General features: G+C 47.5%; 1 protein-coding gene across 3 annotated transcripts in view; it reads left to right on the top strand.

The window, feature by feature from the left end:
- Positions 1-15,202, top strand: part of LOC138582666 (protocadherin gamma-C3-like) — a 1,158,828-nt gene that overhangs the window by 114,681 nt on the left and 1,028,945 nt on the right. The window contains exon 1 of one of the 3 annotated variants that reach the window (XM_069654186.1): positions 337-2,807. The exons of the other annotated variants lie outside the window; for them this stretch is intronic. Within the exon in view, the coding sequence (XP_069510287.1) occupies positions 399-2,807 (2,409 nt within the window). The 5' untranslated portion in view covers positions 337-398. Of the gene's footprint in view, positions 1-336; positions 2,808-15,202 lie in introns of those variants that run through there. 3 annotated transcript variants of the gene reach the window in all.

Genomic DNA, 15,202 nt, shown 5'->3' with positions numbered 1-15,202 from the left:
CAAAGCATATGCACCTTGTATTTGTACCTCATGTATTTACATAAATCACATATCGGATAATGTCTTTATATGTCACAGAAACATGAACACTTCTGGGACATGCTAATTCCAATTTGAAACCTCCCGATGTTCTACGTTTAGAAGTGGTATAACATCGTTTGTATGGGAAAGTGATGTTTTGGTCGCTTTTATTTTAATCGGCTGTAGTTAATGATTTGGACACTGAGCGCCGCTCTTGGTCCACCAAGAAATTGCACCGTAACCAGAGGTCACGTGGTCTTAGTTCCGCACACAGTATCGCGCGTTAACTGTAAGAATTGCTCAGTGCACGGCTGGTTTTGCATCGGGACAGTCATCGTTCTGAAGCCAGATATAAAGGGAGCACATATCTGCGGTTCATGGCGCAGACACCAAGAAGAAGAGCGGGTGGTTGGCTTCTTTTCACTGCAATGCTGGCAGTCTGGGGAGCCGCTTCAGGGCAGCTCCGTTATTCCATTCCCGAGGAAATGAAGAAAGGCTCTTTTGTGGGAAACGTGGCTCTGGATCTGGGGATGGACCCCCAGGAGTTATCAGACGGGGGAGCCCGCATCGAATCCAGAGGTAGGAAGCAGTATTTTGGACTCAGTTTAAATAACGGACGTTTATATATAAATGACAGGATTGACAGAGAGGAGCTGTGCGCGCGGGAGTCTCAGTGCCTGTTGCATTTAGAGATCATTATCGAGCGCAAAATGAAAGTGTATTCAGTGGAGATCGAAATCCAAGACATCAATGACAATGCACCTGCATTCTTAAATTACCAGATTGTGTTACAAGTGTTTGAGTTGGAAGCGCCAGGTGCGCGCTTCACGTTGCCTGAAGCGCATGATTTAGATGTGGGCGGGAACTCGATCCAGGGTTACGACCTCACTCCCAATAAACACTTCACCCTGGAACTAAAGACCGGGGCTGATGGGTTGAAATGTCCAGAACTGCTTCTCGAGCAGTCACTGGACCGGGAAGAACAAGAGGTTCACCAGCTGACCCTCACAGCTGTGGATGGAGGGGACCCGGTCAGATCTGGAACAGCGCAGATCCGGGTCACTGTTCTGGATGCTAATGACAACGCCCCCGTCTTTAATCAGTCTGTTTATAAAATTAGTATTTTGGAAAATGTACCAAAGGGAACTGTAGTGACCACAATCACAGCTACTGACAAAGACCAGGGCGTACACTCGGAGTTAACCTACTCATTCAACAAAATTACAGAAAACATTTTACAGACATTTCAGGTGGATTCTAAAACTGGGGTTATATCAGTGCTTAAATCCCCTGACTTTGAAGGCTCTGAAAATTATGAATTTGAGGTCCAGGCCACTGATGGGGGAAGTTTGTCACGTTGCAAAGTGCTGGTAGAGGTCATTAATGTGAATGATAATCGCCCTGAAATCTTAATCTCTTCTCTACTCAACAAGGTGATGGAGAACACGCCACCGGGCACCGCCATTGCCCTTTTACAGATCTATGACCGAGACTCCGGGGAATATGGAGAGGTTGTGTGCTCCATCCCCGCCCAGCTCCCATTTCAACTCAAGAAGTCGTTTGGAACTTACTACAATTTGGTAACTGATGGTTCCCTGGACAGGGAGCAGATATCAGAATATATTATCACCATCACGGCCAAAGACAAGGGGGATCCCCCTCTTTTTAACACCGAAACAGTACGCTTGCAGGTATTGGATGAAAATGACAATGCCCCCGTCTTTCAGCTACCATCAAATACGGTTTACATTAATGAAAATGTACCTTCTGGAACTTCTATTTTTAAAATCTGTGCTAAAGATCTCGATTCTGATCAGAATGGGAAAATCACTTACTCGATTATTGAAAGTCTCATTGGAGACCAGCCTGTGACCTCCTATGTCTCCATTAACTCGGAATCTGGGATCATCTATGCACTCCGATTATTTGACTTTGAAGAATTCAGAAAGTTTCAGGTTCAAGTGAAGGCTCAAGATGGTGGTTCACCAACACTGAGCAGTAATGTCACTGTTGCGTTTGTGATAGTGGATCAGAATGACAACACCCCTGAAATATTATACCCCTCAGCCCCCACGGATGGCTCCTCTGGGGTGGAGATGGCTCCTCGCTCCTCTGAGCCGGGGTATCTGATCACTAAGGTGGTGGCTGTTGATGGGGACTCTGGGCAGAATGCTTGGCTCTCCTACCAGCTGCTGAGGGCCACAGAGCAGGGCCTGTTTACTGTAGGTCTCCACACTGGTGAAATCAGGACTGGCCGCCCTATTATGGAAAAAGACAACATGAAACAAATGCTTGTGATCTCGGTGAAGGACAACGGGCAGCCTCCTCTCTCTTCTTCAGTCACTGTCACCATTGTGTTGGCAGACAGCCTCCCCGAAGTTGCTGCTGATTTGGGCACCTTTCCCTCATCTCCCACAGACACGGACTCGGACATCACCTTGTATTTGGTCATCGCTGTTTCTGTGGTTTCCTTCATGTTCCTGTTCTTTGTCATTCTGCTGCTTGCCCTAAGGCTTCGTGAATGGCGGGAGTCACAGCTCCTTAAATCATCCGGTGGGAACTTTAATGCCCTTTCCTCCTCCCAGTTTGTCGGAATCGATGGGGTCAGGGCCTTCCTTCACACTTACGCTCCTAATGTGTGTTTAACAAACGATTCAAGAAATAGTCACTTCACAGGATCCAATTACTCGCAGCCCCTCCCGGAAAATATGAGCTCTGAAAAACAACACTCTGTTATGGTGGAAGATCTTTTAAATGTTGAGAAAGAGGACCAGCCCATCATCCAGGTAAGATATTTGTTTCAATTGCTTCTATTCGCTGCTCAAACAAATGTGATCAAATTACACTGAGACCGTACCACTTATTTGCTTGTGTCAATTTTACTCCAGAAGAAAATGGGATTGGCAACAATAAACAGTAATCTACCGTCAGCCTAAATGATAGACACTTGGAGAAAGAGTTGCCTTTCACTTTTAAAATGTGGTTTAAACTTTATTGAATGATCAGTAGGCTGTTTTGGGTTCAGTCAAACCACAATACAATTAACGATTTGAGGCTACCAGTGGCTTTTCTTTTTTATAATGGAATTCTTTTTTAGAAAGTAAATGGTACACATGTTTTTTCCATTAGATGTGTTGTTCCCAAATCAACGAAGCTGAAAGGGAACTTGAGACAGAAAGTGTAGAAAGTGTTGCATTTAGCTGTATTGTAGAAACATTGGCGTATTGGTAGTTGCTTTATATATTACAAATACCATTTTCTTGTTAACACATCGAGGTTTCTGTTGTGGTTATTGTTTGCACGTTTTTTGTCTTTGTACGAAGTATTTTTGACTGAAGTCATGTGGATTTAATGAATTTTGTCTATTTGGTATGTGCTAAATGACGTTGAAGCAGTGCTGTTAAACATTAAGTGGTTTATTCTTGTGACCTCAGAGCAGCGAGGTTGCCATTGCAAGCTTAATTCGCAAGGTTTTACTGTACCTTACTGCTCTTTTAGAACCGGAGTTGGCCATACATCATAGCCTCCTTGCAGAGTCACGTCGAGGACAGATTTTGACTGTTGTAATTGTGTTTGTAAAATTGTCCGGCTTATTACCCAGGAAACCGATTTCTGCGTCTTGGATCCGGTGTCTTTACACCAGCGGCAGTATTAAGGCAAATGCACCACAGTCAAGGGTGATGAAAAAGGCCTCCAATGGGTGGGTATAGGAGTGGGTCAGGTGATGTGATGGCTCTTTGCGTGTGCAGAGTTTGGAGCCATCGTTGAAACCATGCATTTGAAGAGTAAATGTTACAATCTGTTTCTTGAAGTTTCTGTTTTTAATTCCTGTTAGAATTAAATGTATGACCAGTTTGTCTCTACACCAAGATTTGCTTATGATAGTCATGTCTGCTCGCCCATGAAAGCTGCATATCCCTAAATCACGGGGCAATAACACCAAAGGATAGGGTCTTTACACTGTTACACACTTGATTTGCACTACACGACCCATTAAACATAACATATAATATATTTACTGTTTCTTTGAATTTGGGCCCATGGCTCATAAATACCATTGCCATGCAGCGTGCAGTATTGATGTTATGGATCTTTGACATTATATAGAAAACAGCACTTGTGCCTTTTAAAGTGAGTGACACTTTTTAGTTGGCACACACTAAACGGAATCTCATCAATGGGATCCTAATTAAGACACATGGGGCACGCAAAACTAATTTCACAGAATTCCATAATGTGGTCGAGTGCAGGAAACTGGGGTTCGAACCAGGCAATACATATAACCAAAACGCTTAGCCGGCATTCCATGGATCAAATATGCATCTATTAATGTTCCCCTCAGTACAGGGGTCTGCAACCTTGTGCTCTCCGGATGTCTGAAACTGTCATCCCTATAACAGCCTGCAACTGGCGTACTTGCTTCATCAGCAGAAGAGGTGTTGGGGAAATCACCAGAAACACAAACTACAAACAAAGTCCCCTTTTACTCTTCTCAAAGGCGACTGTGTGCCGAGAAGAGAGCAACTCTGGCCAGACTTCACGATTTCAACAGATAATTTCTATCCTGCATGTGTCTGTTTCTGGGCTTAGAAGTTCAATGGTGCTGAAGCTCGTCTTCTGACACCGCCTTCAAATAATAGTCCATTGTAACACTAATGCAGAATTCTGGGTTTTGCTAAAAAGGCACTTGAAAAGTCGTCCCTTCCACGTCTGGAAGACTAAGAGGAGCGATGATGACCGTCGTGTTTGTCACTATGCCAGGGAACTGCAAGGCTCTTTGTGGACAGGGACACAGCAACTGTGCGGGAATGAGTGCCACATGCGTGCATCTGAATTTGGAAGTGCTTTGAGAGTTACTTGGCCGAGACGGAGAGAGAGGATCACGGGCGCAGCAGTGATGTCTCCTCCGAGTCATCCAGATGGCCAGTGAAGAAGAAGAAGCAGCTGCTTGATGTGTCTTACTCTTCTTGCTGGACCCATATTGCATCTCTGTGAAGGTTACTTGTTGAGACAAATACCGTGCACCCTGAAGCACTGGGCTGTAGTACCACCAAAGATGCTGGCACGTGCTGAATCCTAGATGTGCCGTAGCCCAGGCCCTTTCTCTCAAGTGGTAGCAGGTAAATCATAGACACCCGTTTCCCTTGGGTTGGAGTCTGCTGTATTTTGCGTCGCTCATCTGATGGAGTGTCTATTCCAGACTACTTGTCTCTCTTTCTGGATATGAGTTCAATGCTGAGACACACAAGGAGCCTGATCTTGCACCCCTGGAGCGCTTAGAAACCACTCGTTGGTATTAAGTGTGTTATAAATTAACAATTAAAATAAAATTAATAAAAAAGAAATTCTGAGACACACAAGGATCCTGATCTTGCACCCCCTCACTCCCCGGGGGAGCCGTGCGTCTTGAATAGGAAGCCACATCTCTGATATTCATTTATTTTCAGTTCAGTTGTTTACACACTTCTTTTTGAACATGGTCATCTGTTTTCAACCTGCTTTATTTTGACAATGTAATGCTTTTTGATGTTGATGTAACCAGTACATTGTTTGCCCATTCCTAGTGCCAAGATGCCCTTTCACAGGTGAACACTTGTTCTTTCATACTATGTCTTACTTCCGTTCTCGCTTTCTTCCGCCCACACTTCCATCCTTCTTTCATTTCTTCCTTCCACATGTCATCCTTCCTTCCCTTTCTGCCTCCTATGTTCCCCCCCTTTCTACCACCATTTTCTCACATTCATCCCAGAGTCCTCCCTTTCTTCCTTCTGACCCGTTTTCCTTTTCTCACTTCGATACCTTTCCATATTACTACATTCTACTCCTTTCTCTCTCTCTCCATTCCCCCCTATATCCGTTCCCATTTCCCTGCACATACCCCCTTTTTTTTCTTTTCAGGTGTGGCTTCTGAGTGCTAGCCCTTGAGCGTGACTGACCACAACTGATATGAAACTGTTAGCACTTGTAAACAAGCATTGGCAAAGCCAAAAGCGTTGGTTTTACTAAAGAGCTTCAACTACAGGTGTTGCTTACCCACATGAACAAACGAAGGAGTTTGTGTTTCCATTTCCCACCCTGTTGCTCTTGAAACGTCTGTGTGATAAAGGAAACCAGTGTATGGTGTCTTCTTCCACGAGTGTAGCATTATATGTCTCAGTGAAGTGTAATTTTAATTGTGGCCTACTTAGAGATCATGCAAACTGTACGTTGCATATTTCTACATGCTTTTACTGTGATATATTTTGTAATATCATAGCTTTCAGAAGGGTTAATATCTGGGTTCAAAGATGCAATCCTTGTTTTCCTCATGAATGAAAACCGATAAATCGTGTGTGAACTCCACAACAGCTGGCTGGTATTTATGTTTATTCATTTGTATTGCGCGCCAGACCCGAAGGTATAAGGGCGCAGGAGCAGCAGGGTTATTCTCAGCTTAGTTACAGTGCTGTACAGTAATCTACAGTGTGTACATAGGTTAAAGCAGTTGCAATGGATGCAGTGATATACAGTTTACAAGTATACATATGTACATCATTTACAAAGGCAATGTAAGCTATCGGTCATTGTTCTTAATCCACTGAATGTAGTTGCGTCTAAAGTGGGGGTAGGTTTGAGGTGTCCTTAAGGAAGGTGGTAGGGTGTACCAGTGTTGGGCTGCTTTCACCTGAAAGCTGTTGCCGCCCGTTTTGGTTCGTTTGAACCTGGGAACTGTGAGCAGGTTTGCATTGGTGGTTCTGGTGGGCCTGTTAGGGGTGTATCTTTTTATTCTGTCGGTTAAGTAGCGAGGGGCTGCATTGTTAAGGCATTTGTGTGTTAAGGAGGCTACTTTGAGCAGGATTTTGTCGGTGGTGGTGAGCCAGTTATGGTTCTCCTGATGTTGGAAATGTGTTTCTTGGGGATGCTAAGCGCTGCTCTGAAAGCATTGTTTTGCAGAGTCTGGATTTTATTAGTAACCTGTTTGTTGGCTCCTACATAAAGGGTGTTACAATAGTCCAGTTTTGATAGTACAAGGGCTCTGGCTAGGGTAAGGCAGTTCGGAGTAGATAGGAAAGGTTTGGCTGCTCTTATTAGCTTACATGTGTAGGCTGTGGAAGAGGTCATGGAGCTGACCTGTTTGTGGAAGGAGAGGGAAGAATCTAGGTAGATTACTAGGGTTTTCACTTCCTCGGCTACCTTGATAGAGTTGCCATCTATAATGAAGCTGGTGTAGTTGTGATCCAGTTTGTTTAGGTTTGGGGTGGATCCGAGGATGATGAGTTCAGTCTTGTCATCATTCAGGCATAGACTGTGGGAGGCCATCCATGCCTGGATGATGAGGTACATCTTTGAACATAGTACTCCTTCTAACTGGGGAACAACGAGTGCTTGTCACACTTCACCCCAGTTGGTATGTCTTCCAACACCATATACTTGCAATACACATCAACCTTTAATCAGAGTCCACTGTTTCCGGGCTGTGCGAGTCTGTTTAAGAAGCACATGTTATGCATACTCTGCCATCTGGTTGTTGGTTCAGAATGTCTGAAGTTGTTTACTGTGATGTAAAATTTAGGCATCAGTGCAGATGTTCTTGTCCCTATCCACAGCATCCCTGTCCCTGTCGGATGCTGCTTATTTGGGCATGTTTGGCCCATATCTATTGTCTGCTGCTATGCCGGATTGATTGAACATACCGTAGTTATCCAATGCATCTTTTTACTGTGGGCAATAGTTTCTTAGAACCACTTAGAACCACCTTTTGTTGGATTTTGCCCCCCATGAAGTTGTGTGTAATCCATGTTCACCCCCATACTGAATGACCTCATGCAAGGTGCAAAGTTTTCACTGGCTCTAACCATTGGCTAGTGATGATTGAATCTTGGTGGGTTAGACATGGTGTGATGTATGTATGTTGAATTGAGGTGGCAAGTGACTTTTTATGGCTGGCTAGTAGCTTGCAACTTGAAATTTTGACCCAGTGATATATTCATTGTTGATCAGCATTGAAAAATAATTCTGGTACCGCTGGATAATTTGAAAGAATTTGGAGGTGTGAATTTTTGTATCTTTGTCTACAGATTTGACAGTATCGGTGTCAGGGCAATGCGCTAAACTGGAAAAAAATTGCATTTTCGCACAATTTATTTCTGTCCCGCTGTTTCCCAAGGATCACATCAAAGTAGGATGTGGCATCCAACAAGACTTGGCACTAAATTCAGTCATGTTTTAAATCTAACGCTTACCCTTTGCCAAGCTGATCTAGTCATTTGATTTGCAGTTCTTTAAGTGAATGGTTCCTAAATTTGTCTTAAACTGTTGTCCCCTTCCAGTTTTGGTTTGTGTAACACCAACAGGAAATGCGTTATTGACCTGGACACCCAGATAGGCAACAATTTGCAAAAGCTAAACCCTGTAAGGCACAGATAACTATGGTAGTTTTACCATACTCAGTGATTGACTATCTGGACTAAAATTCCCATCAGTGCTTGTTAGCATATGGTTTGTGGTCATTGGAGGCAGGGTCTAAAACATCTGGAGAGCCACATGTTGCTGACCCATGTCTATGGCCACCTGATCTGGGTTCCTGCACCCTTTGCCACTTTGTCCTCCTCTTTGATACATAATAATCCATTAATGCTTATCAAAAGGCACCTAGCTTTGGCCTCACGGATCTCTCATAAAGGCAAGATTTTCTCATCCTAAAGAGGAAATATGCACAATCTGTACAGGATGGCAACAAGAGAAGAATGTGTCAAAAACAGTGATCGAATTGGGCGGGAGCGGTTGGGAGCGGTGCTCTTCTACTTTAAAAAAAATGTTTTACTGTTCCTATACTTTAATTTTAAAAAGCAAATTATGTGGGCATAATTGTTTCACATAGTCCCCTTTCAGGTATCCCTGTACCATTTCCCAGTCCTGGTGAAACGTCTTCCTATCCCCTCTCTATCCATTCCATTGCCAGAAGCCCCCACACTTTCTGCAGCCAAGCCATGCCTATTGGCGGGCATTTCTGCTTCCAGTCTCCGCTATGGTTTGCCATGCTGCTATCTCCATCATCATAAAGGCTTTTTCTGGTTCTTACCCAGCGGTCCACCCCTGGGGTCCATGAGCCCACACATCCACTCCCTAACCTTCAAAGCCGCCTCGTAGTGCACCATTGATCCCATCTGAGAAGTGACATCTGCCCAGTACGTCTGCAGCACAGGACATTCCCACCATATGTGCTTCCAATCGCCTCTCCCCAAGCATCCTCTCCAACATTCTTGCGAGCTACTCCCATACATTGTATGCAGTTTCACTGGAGTATAATACCAGGTTTTCTCTGACCTGAATTGCTCTCATCAGTTTCGGGATGTTGCTCCACAGGTTGCCCCATGTCTCTATTGGGATAAGCTCGTCCAGGGTATCCTCCCATTTTGACATGTACCCCATTTTTCCGTCGGGTCTTGCCCTAACAGTATTTTTTACAGTGCTGATACCGGTGGTTTACTGCCCGAATGTGTGGTTATGTACTTTTCAAATTTGTTCAGATCCCTTGCCGTCGCTTGTCTGACCCGCCCCGTCCCATAATCCAGTGCTTCATCTGATAGTACCTCATACTATCTTTTTCACTGAGCCCTACATGCTGTTTGCATTCTTCAAACGAGCGTATTGTCCCTTTCAGCATCATATACCCCAGTTTCCTACAACCCACTGCCCGCCATGACTGATAAGCCCCCTACTCCATCCCCGGTGTAAATTGTGGTTTACCGAAGAGTGGCGTAAAGGGAGACAGGCTAGTTGAAAGGGCTCCCTGCTGCAGTAGCTTATCCCATATATCGCACACCACTGAGATGACCTGACTCACTCTGGTGTTGTGAGGTTTATCCCACCTGTCTAGCCACAGAACTTTTCCCGGGGCTTTCCCACCACCTCCCTGTCCATCCACACCCATGGCTTCATATCGTCCCCTGAGGACCACTCCCTCACCACCCTTAACTGTGCTGCCTCATCATATTTAGACATTTTTGGAAGACCCAGCCTCCTTCTGTCCCTGGGAGCCATTAGGCTGTGCAGCGCTATTCTTGGGTGTTTGTTCTGCCTGACGAATCTAGAGATCAGCCTGTTTAAAGCCACAAAGAAGGCCTTCGAACCGCAATTGGTACATTTGGAAAATAATAAAGGACTCTCGGTAGTGTGACCATTTTCATGGTCGCGATGCGGCCTAGCCACGATAGCCTAAGCGGGGTCAACCTCCTCAGGTCCCTTTCAATCTGTCGCAATAGATCAGGGTAGTTCGTATCATAGACTTGCACCAAGGGTTCCACTAAATTCCATCGCAAGTACTGCACGCCGCCTTCCGCCACTATGAAGAGGGAATATTGTCTCAGAGCTGTGCGCTGCTCCAACGTTAATAAGCCCAGCACTTCCGACTTCTGTTTGTTGGCTATGAGCACAGCTCATTGCTCCATATTCCCCAGTTCTGCTACCAACCCCCCTATGGATGTCTGGTTCCATTAGCGTCACCAACATGTCATCCGCAAATTCTCTGACCAATATGTTCCTCCCTCTCAAATGGTATACCCTTCACTTCCGGACTCAATCGGAGTTTCAGGATCAGGGGTTCTAAGTACACCACGTATAACAGCAGTCAGAGGGGGCATCCTTGCCTCGTACCCTGTGTGATCTGAATAGGCCGGGACAGCTGGCCATTAATCGATAGCCGCATTACCGGATGCTTATATTTCGCTCTTTTCATTTGTATATATTTGTCACCCAATCCCATCCGCTCTAACGCATTAAACAGGTAACGGCACTCCACCCGCTTGAATGCCTTTTCGGCGTCTAGTGATATCAGTAAAGCGGGGACCTGGCAGTTCATGGCCTTCTCTATGGAGTGTATGATCCGCCTTGTGTTGTCCCATGTTTGCCTACTCCGTATGAACCCAGACTGGTCTGGGTCAATCAGTGTCAGCAGCAGCAGAGATAATCTTGCCGCCAATATTCCTGTATAAATCTTTGCGTCTATATTCATTAGCGCTATCGGCCTATACGACCTGCACTGCACCCCATCTTTATTTGGCTTCTTAAACACCAGAACCTTGGCCTCCATCATTGTCTGCGTTACTTTCCCCCTGTTACCATTGCATCGAACAGTTTGGTGAGTCTGGGAAATAATTCCTTATTGTATTCCTTATAGAATATCACTGGGCATCCGTCTGGTCCAGGCACCTTGTTTGAGGGTAGCGATTTAATAGCCGGCTCTGCTTCTCCTTCAGTTATGTCGCTTTCTAGCAGTTCCCTTTCCTGTGGCAAGACCTGTGGGAGTGGCAGCCCCGCCAAGAATTCCTCCGCCGCCCTCTGATCAGAATTCTCTGTCGTGTAGTGCGTGTCATAAAATTTAGCAAATTCATCCACTATATCCTTTGTCTCTTTCACAACCCCCACTCTCGGCTGCACGATCTTCAGGATGTTCTGGGCCGCCTCGGTCCCCTTTAGCTGCCTCACCGTGATCTTATCGGCCTTGTTAGTGCTAGCGTAATATCTCTGCCTGATTCTCAGCAATGCCCACCCTGCCCCCGGGTGGGTATTAGTTCTAGTTGGCCTCTAATATGCTTCAGCGTTCGCTGCAGGGGCCTTGTCTGTTTTACCGCCAGGGCTTCTATTGCCTCCTGCATCTGGGCCTCAAGTCTTAACACTACCCTCCACTGTTTATCCTTTTGTGCTTTGAGCGCAATCAATTCCCCCCTCGGAACTGCTTTAAACGCATCCCATAGCCCCTTCTGGGTGACCTCCGGCGGGTCGTTGGTGGCAAAATATTCCTCTAACTTGTCCCCTATCGCCTTGGTCTACTGGTCATCACTAAGGAGCTCCCCTGGAAACCTCCATCCCCACACTCCCTCTCCATAATAGACATTACTGTTGGGGCCTGATCTGACAGCACAATTAGCCCGAGTGCCACCTCTCTCACCTCACCTCTCCCATCATTCTCGCTTCCACCCATATGTAATCTATTCTGCATAGGGACTTATGCATGTGCGAGAAGCAACTGAATCCTTTCTCATTCCCCTCAGCATCCGCCAGACATCCTTTAAGGCCAAATTGCCCAATGCCTCCCGGAGAGCGCTAGATGGTCCCGCCACCCCCTGTCTCGCCCCCTGGCTCCTGTCAGTGGGAGGATTCCATGCCAAATTGAAGTCACCTGCAAATATTACTTCTCCCACCGCAAACCCTTGAAGCCTATCCACCACCCCTCGTAGGTAGCCGTCCTGCCCCATGTTGGGCGTTGTATACCATCACCAATGTAATCTTCCACTGCCCCCGCACACAAATATGTACCTGCCATCCGGGTCCGCCTGGAATTGATCCACCTGCATATTGCAGGAGTCTTTAAGTCCAATCAGAACGCCCACCGTCCTCCCCTGGGCATTGGCCTGATATAGCCATGAGAAGTGGCTCAGGCGGAGTCTGTGCTTGTCCCTCAACTTTATATGTGTTTCCTGTAGTAGGGCAATATCCTCCTTCTGCCGCCTGATTTGTGCTTCTATCTTTTTACATTTCACAGGGGTATTCATACCCCAAACATTATGTGCCAGTACCTTGAATTCCCAGCCCAGGGAACCAACCATATGCTCTGCCTGTCACCAAGCTCCCCCACAACCCTTTTCTCCCTTCAACATCCCTTCCCTCACCCTGTCCATCCCCACCCATTCCCCTACCCCAACTGGTCATTCCCCGAAAACTCCCTTCCCCTCATCCCCTTCCCCCCCAGGTCTGAATCAGTGATCCTAAGACATCCCTGGGGACGAACCTGGGACAACTCCCCCCTTGAGGTTCACACCACCTCCCTCCATATCCCAAGCTCTCTTCTCACTCCCCATCTGGGACTAAAGTTCTTGAGTCCTATCCCCCGCATCCTTCCTCCCTTAGCCTACCCGCAGTCTCTGTCTCTCCTGATGAACTCCCTGCCTCTTCACATGGACTAGTTTCATCCTGATTCCTTCATCCCCCAAGTCTGTGGCCCTTTGAGGCGGGACCCTCTGCCACCCGACTTCCCCTGGACCTTATACCAGTCCAATTGTTCCATGCCTTTTAGTGGGGGGGGGCTTTTGCTCCGACTTGCCGCTCTCGTCCTCCAGGTGCAGTAAAGTTTTGGCCCTCCATGCTCGTCATTATGCAATGTTGTGTTCCATCCAATGTGAACAGCAGGCCGAAGGGGAATGTCCACTTGTAGGGGATCTGCCTGTCTTTGAGTGCCCTAGTAATTAATTGAGCCCATCTCCCTGTGCTACTGGAGTGTTGATTTGGCCAATTCCTGATATATCTGCTCTTGGGAGCCATTTATTGTGACGCTCTTCATTGGCCGTGCCGCCCTATGTACACTCTGCTTTTGGCCATAGGAGGTGAGGGCCACCTGCACGTCTCTTGGTCTTGCCCCTGGTTCCATTCTCCTGGGTGCCACTTTATGTATGCAATCTATCCCCATCTCCTCCGGCATTGTGTCCGTTAGCAGGGCCCCAAAGCACTGCTGTATTGTTCCTCATAGGACCTTGTCACTCACTGCCTCGCTTAGCCCTTTTATTCTGATGTTGGATCGCCTTGAGCAGTTTCGCAGGTCCTCCCCTTGTATTTCCAAATTATGGGACACCCTCATCAGCTGCTCCAAGAATTGGCTGTTTTGTTTTGTTTCCTCTGAGACCTCGGTCACACCCTGCTCCGTGGTATCCACCCTGTCCCCCAGTTCTTTGACATCTCCACTTATTTCTTTCAGGGAATCTCATAATTCCTCTTTCGCAAGGTAAAGTGGTTTTGGAAGGTTGTCATCATTCTGTTCTCAAGGTCCTCCAGGTACTCTTTCAGGTCCTCTTTAGTGAGAGTCATTTCTGCTGCTTCAAGTGTTCTGTCCCCAAGCCACAGCCCTCGGCCCCCCTTGTCTGTGTCCGCTGATCTCTCCCCTTGCTGGGTCCAATAGTTCTCCAGCTGCCCGTCGTGCTGGCGGGGGTTCTGTTTGTGGTGGGCTGGCGTGTTGTTTCCTTTCTGCCCTGGCATCTAGGAGTGTCCCCAGTGCTAATGCCGGTCCTTCCTGCTCCGGCCGACCCCTCTCACTGCCACCTGCTCTCCTCTCCCCGGGTGCATCGCCCTGCCTTGTAGTCACCCCCTTCGAGCCTATCCACCCCCACAGTCTTTGTGGGTTGCTTGGGACACCGGCTTGACATGACCACGTCTGTCTGCTTCCCCCTGGCGTTCCAGCGGTGGTTTGGGGAGGTATGGTTTGTGCCAGAGTCCTGTGGCCTCAACTACTGTTGCTGCCAATACTTTTTCCTTTCAATGTGGTTCCCTCTCCCACTCACATTGATGGGCTAGACCATCCGCCTCCCCGCATTTCCTTGGAGTGTAGCAGCCCAGCTCGGCACCGGCTCAATGTTAGTTGCTGCTGGATGCTATCCTCACTCTAGCACCACCTTTAGATGATCACTTTCTCCCCCACCGGTGGCCTGATGTTGCTGGCTCTCCCCTGATGCCTTCAAATAGCTTCTTCGCCCCCGGCAAGATCCTGGGCCCTTTGTTGCCCCCTCCCTGGGGATTGCACTTGCCTGCTATTTCGTTACACACGCTCTGTGGGCTCTGTCGCCTTGAAGAGCCTCCTGTGCTCTCCTTCCTCCTCCCCTCTGTCTGCTCCTGCTCAGTGTATCTGCCTCCTCATGGCTGGTGACTATCCACTTGGCTGTGGCCCGCTCGATCATCTCTATTGGCGGGGCGTTCTGCTACTATGCCAGCTCTGGGCCCTCACCGCTTCTCTCCAACCTCCAGCCAGTCCTGTTGTATGCCCGCTGTGTACCGGGGAGGAGCCGGGCAGTCTCTGGTCCTCTCTCCCTTATTTTTTCCACTACCTGCGCCCTGCCAAAGTCCCCAGCCCTATTCTTGCGCGGTGACGGGCCTATCTATGCTGCTCGCACTGTCTCCCTGCATTCACTGCCTTGTTCCTAGTACCACCTCAGCGGGGCCGCCATCCACGCACCAGCGCCGTGCCGGTATGTTCCCACTGTGTTTCCTCCTTCGGATTGCGTTTCCTCCGCCGCCCACCACTGCTTCCCTGTGGGTTCACTTTCCTATGCAACCGGGGCGTCGCTTTCTGTCCGGCCAACTGTTCGCTGCCTCCACCACCTCACTCCTCGCTTCTATTGCTAGAAAGGGGGGTGTTACTCACAGCCTTCCTGGTGCT

The sequence above is a fragment of the Ambystoma mexicanum genome, chromosome 3q, assembly GCF_040938575.1.
Source record: "Ambystoma mexicanum isolate Mex_15411 chromosome 3q, UKY_AmexF1_1, whole genome shotgun sequence".
NCBI lineage: Eukaryota > Metazoa > Chordata > Amphibia > Caudata > Ambystomatidae > Ambystoma > Ambystoma mexicanum.
Note: the sequence above shows the minus strand (reverse complement) of the source record. Positions and strands in the feature narration are given on the sequence as shown.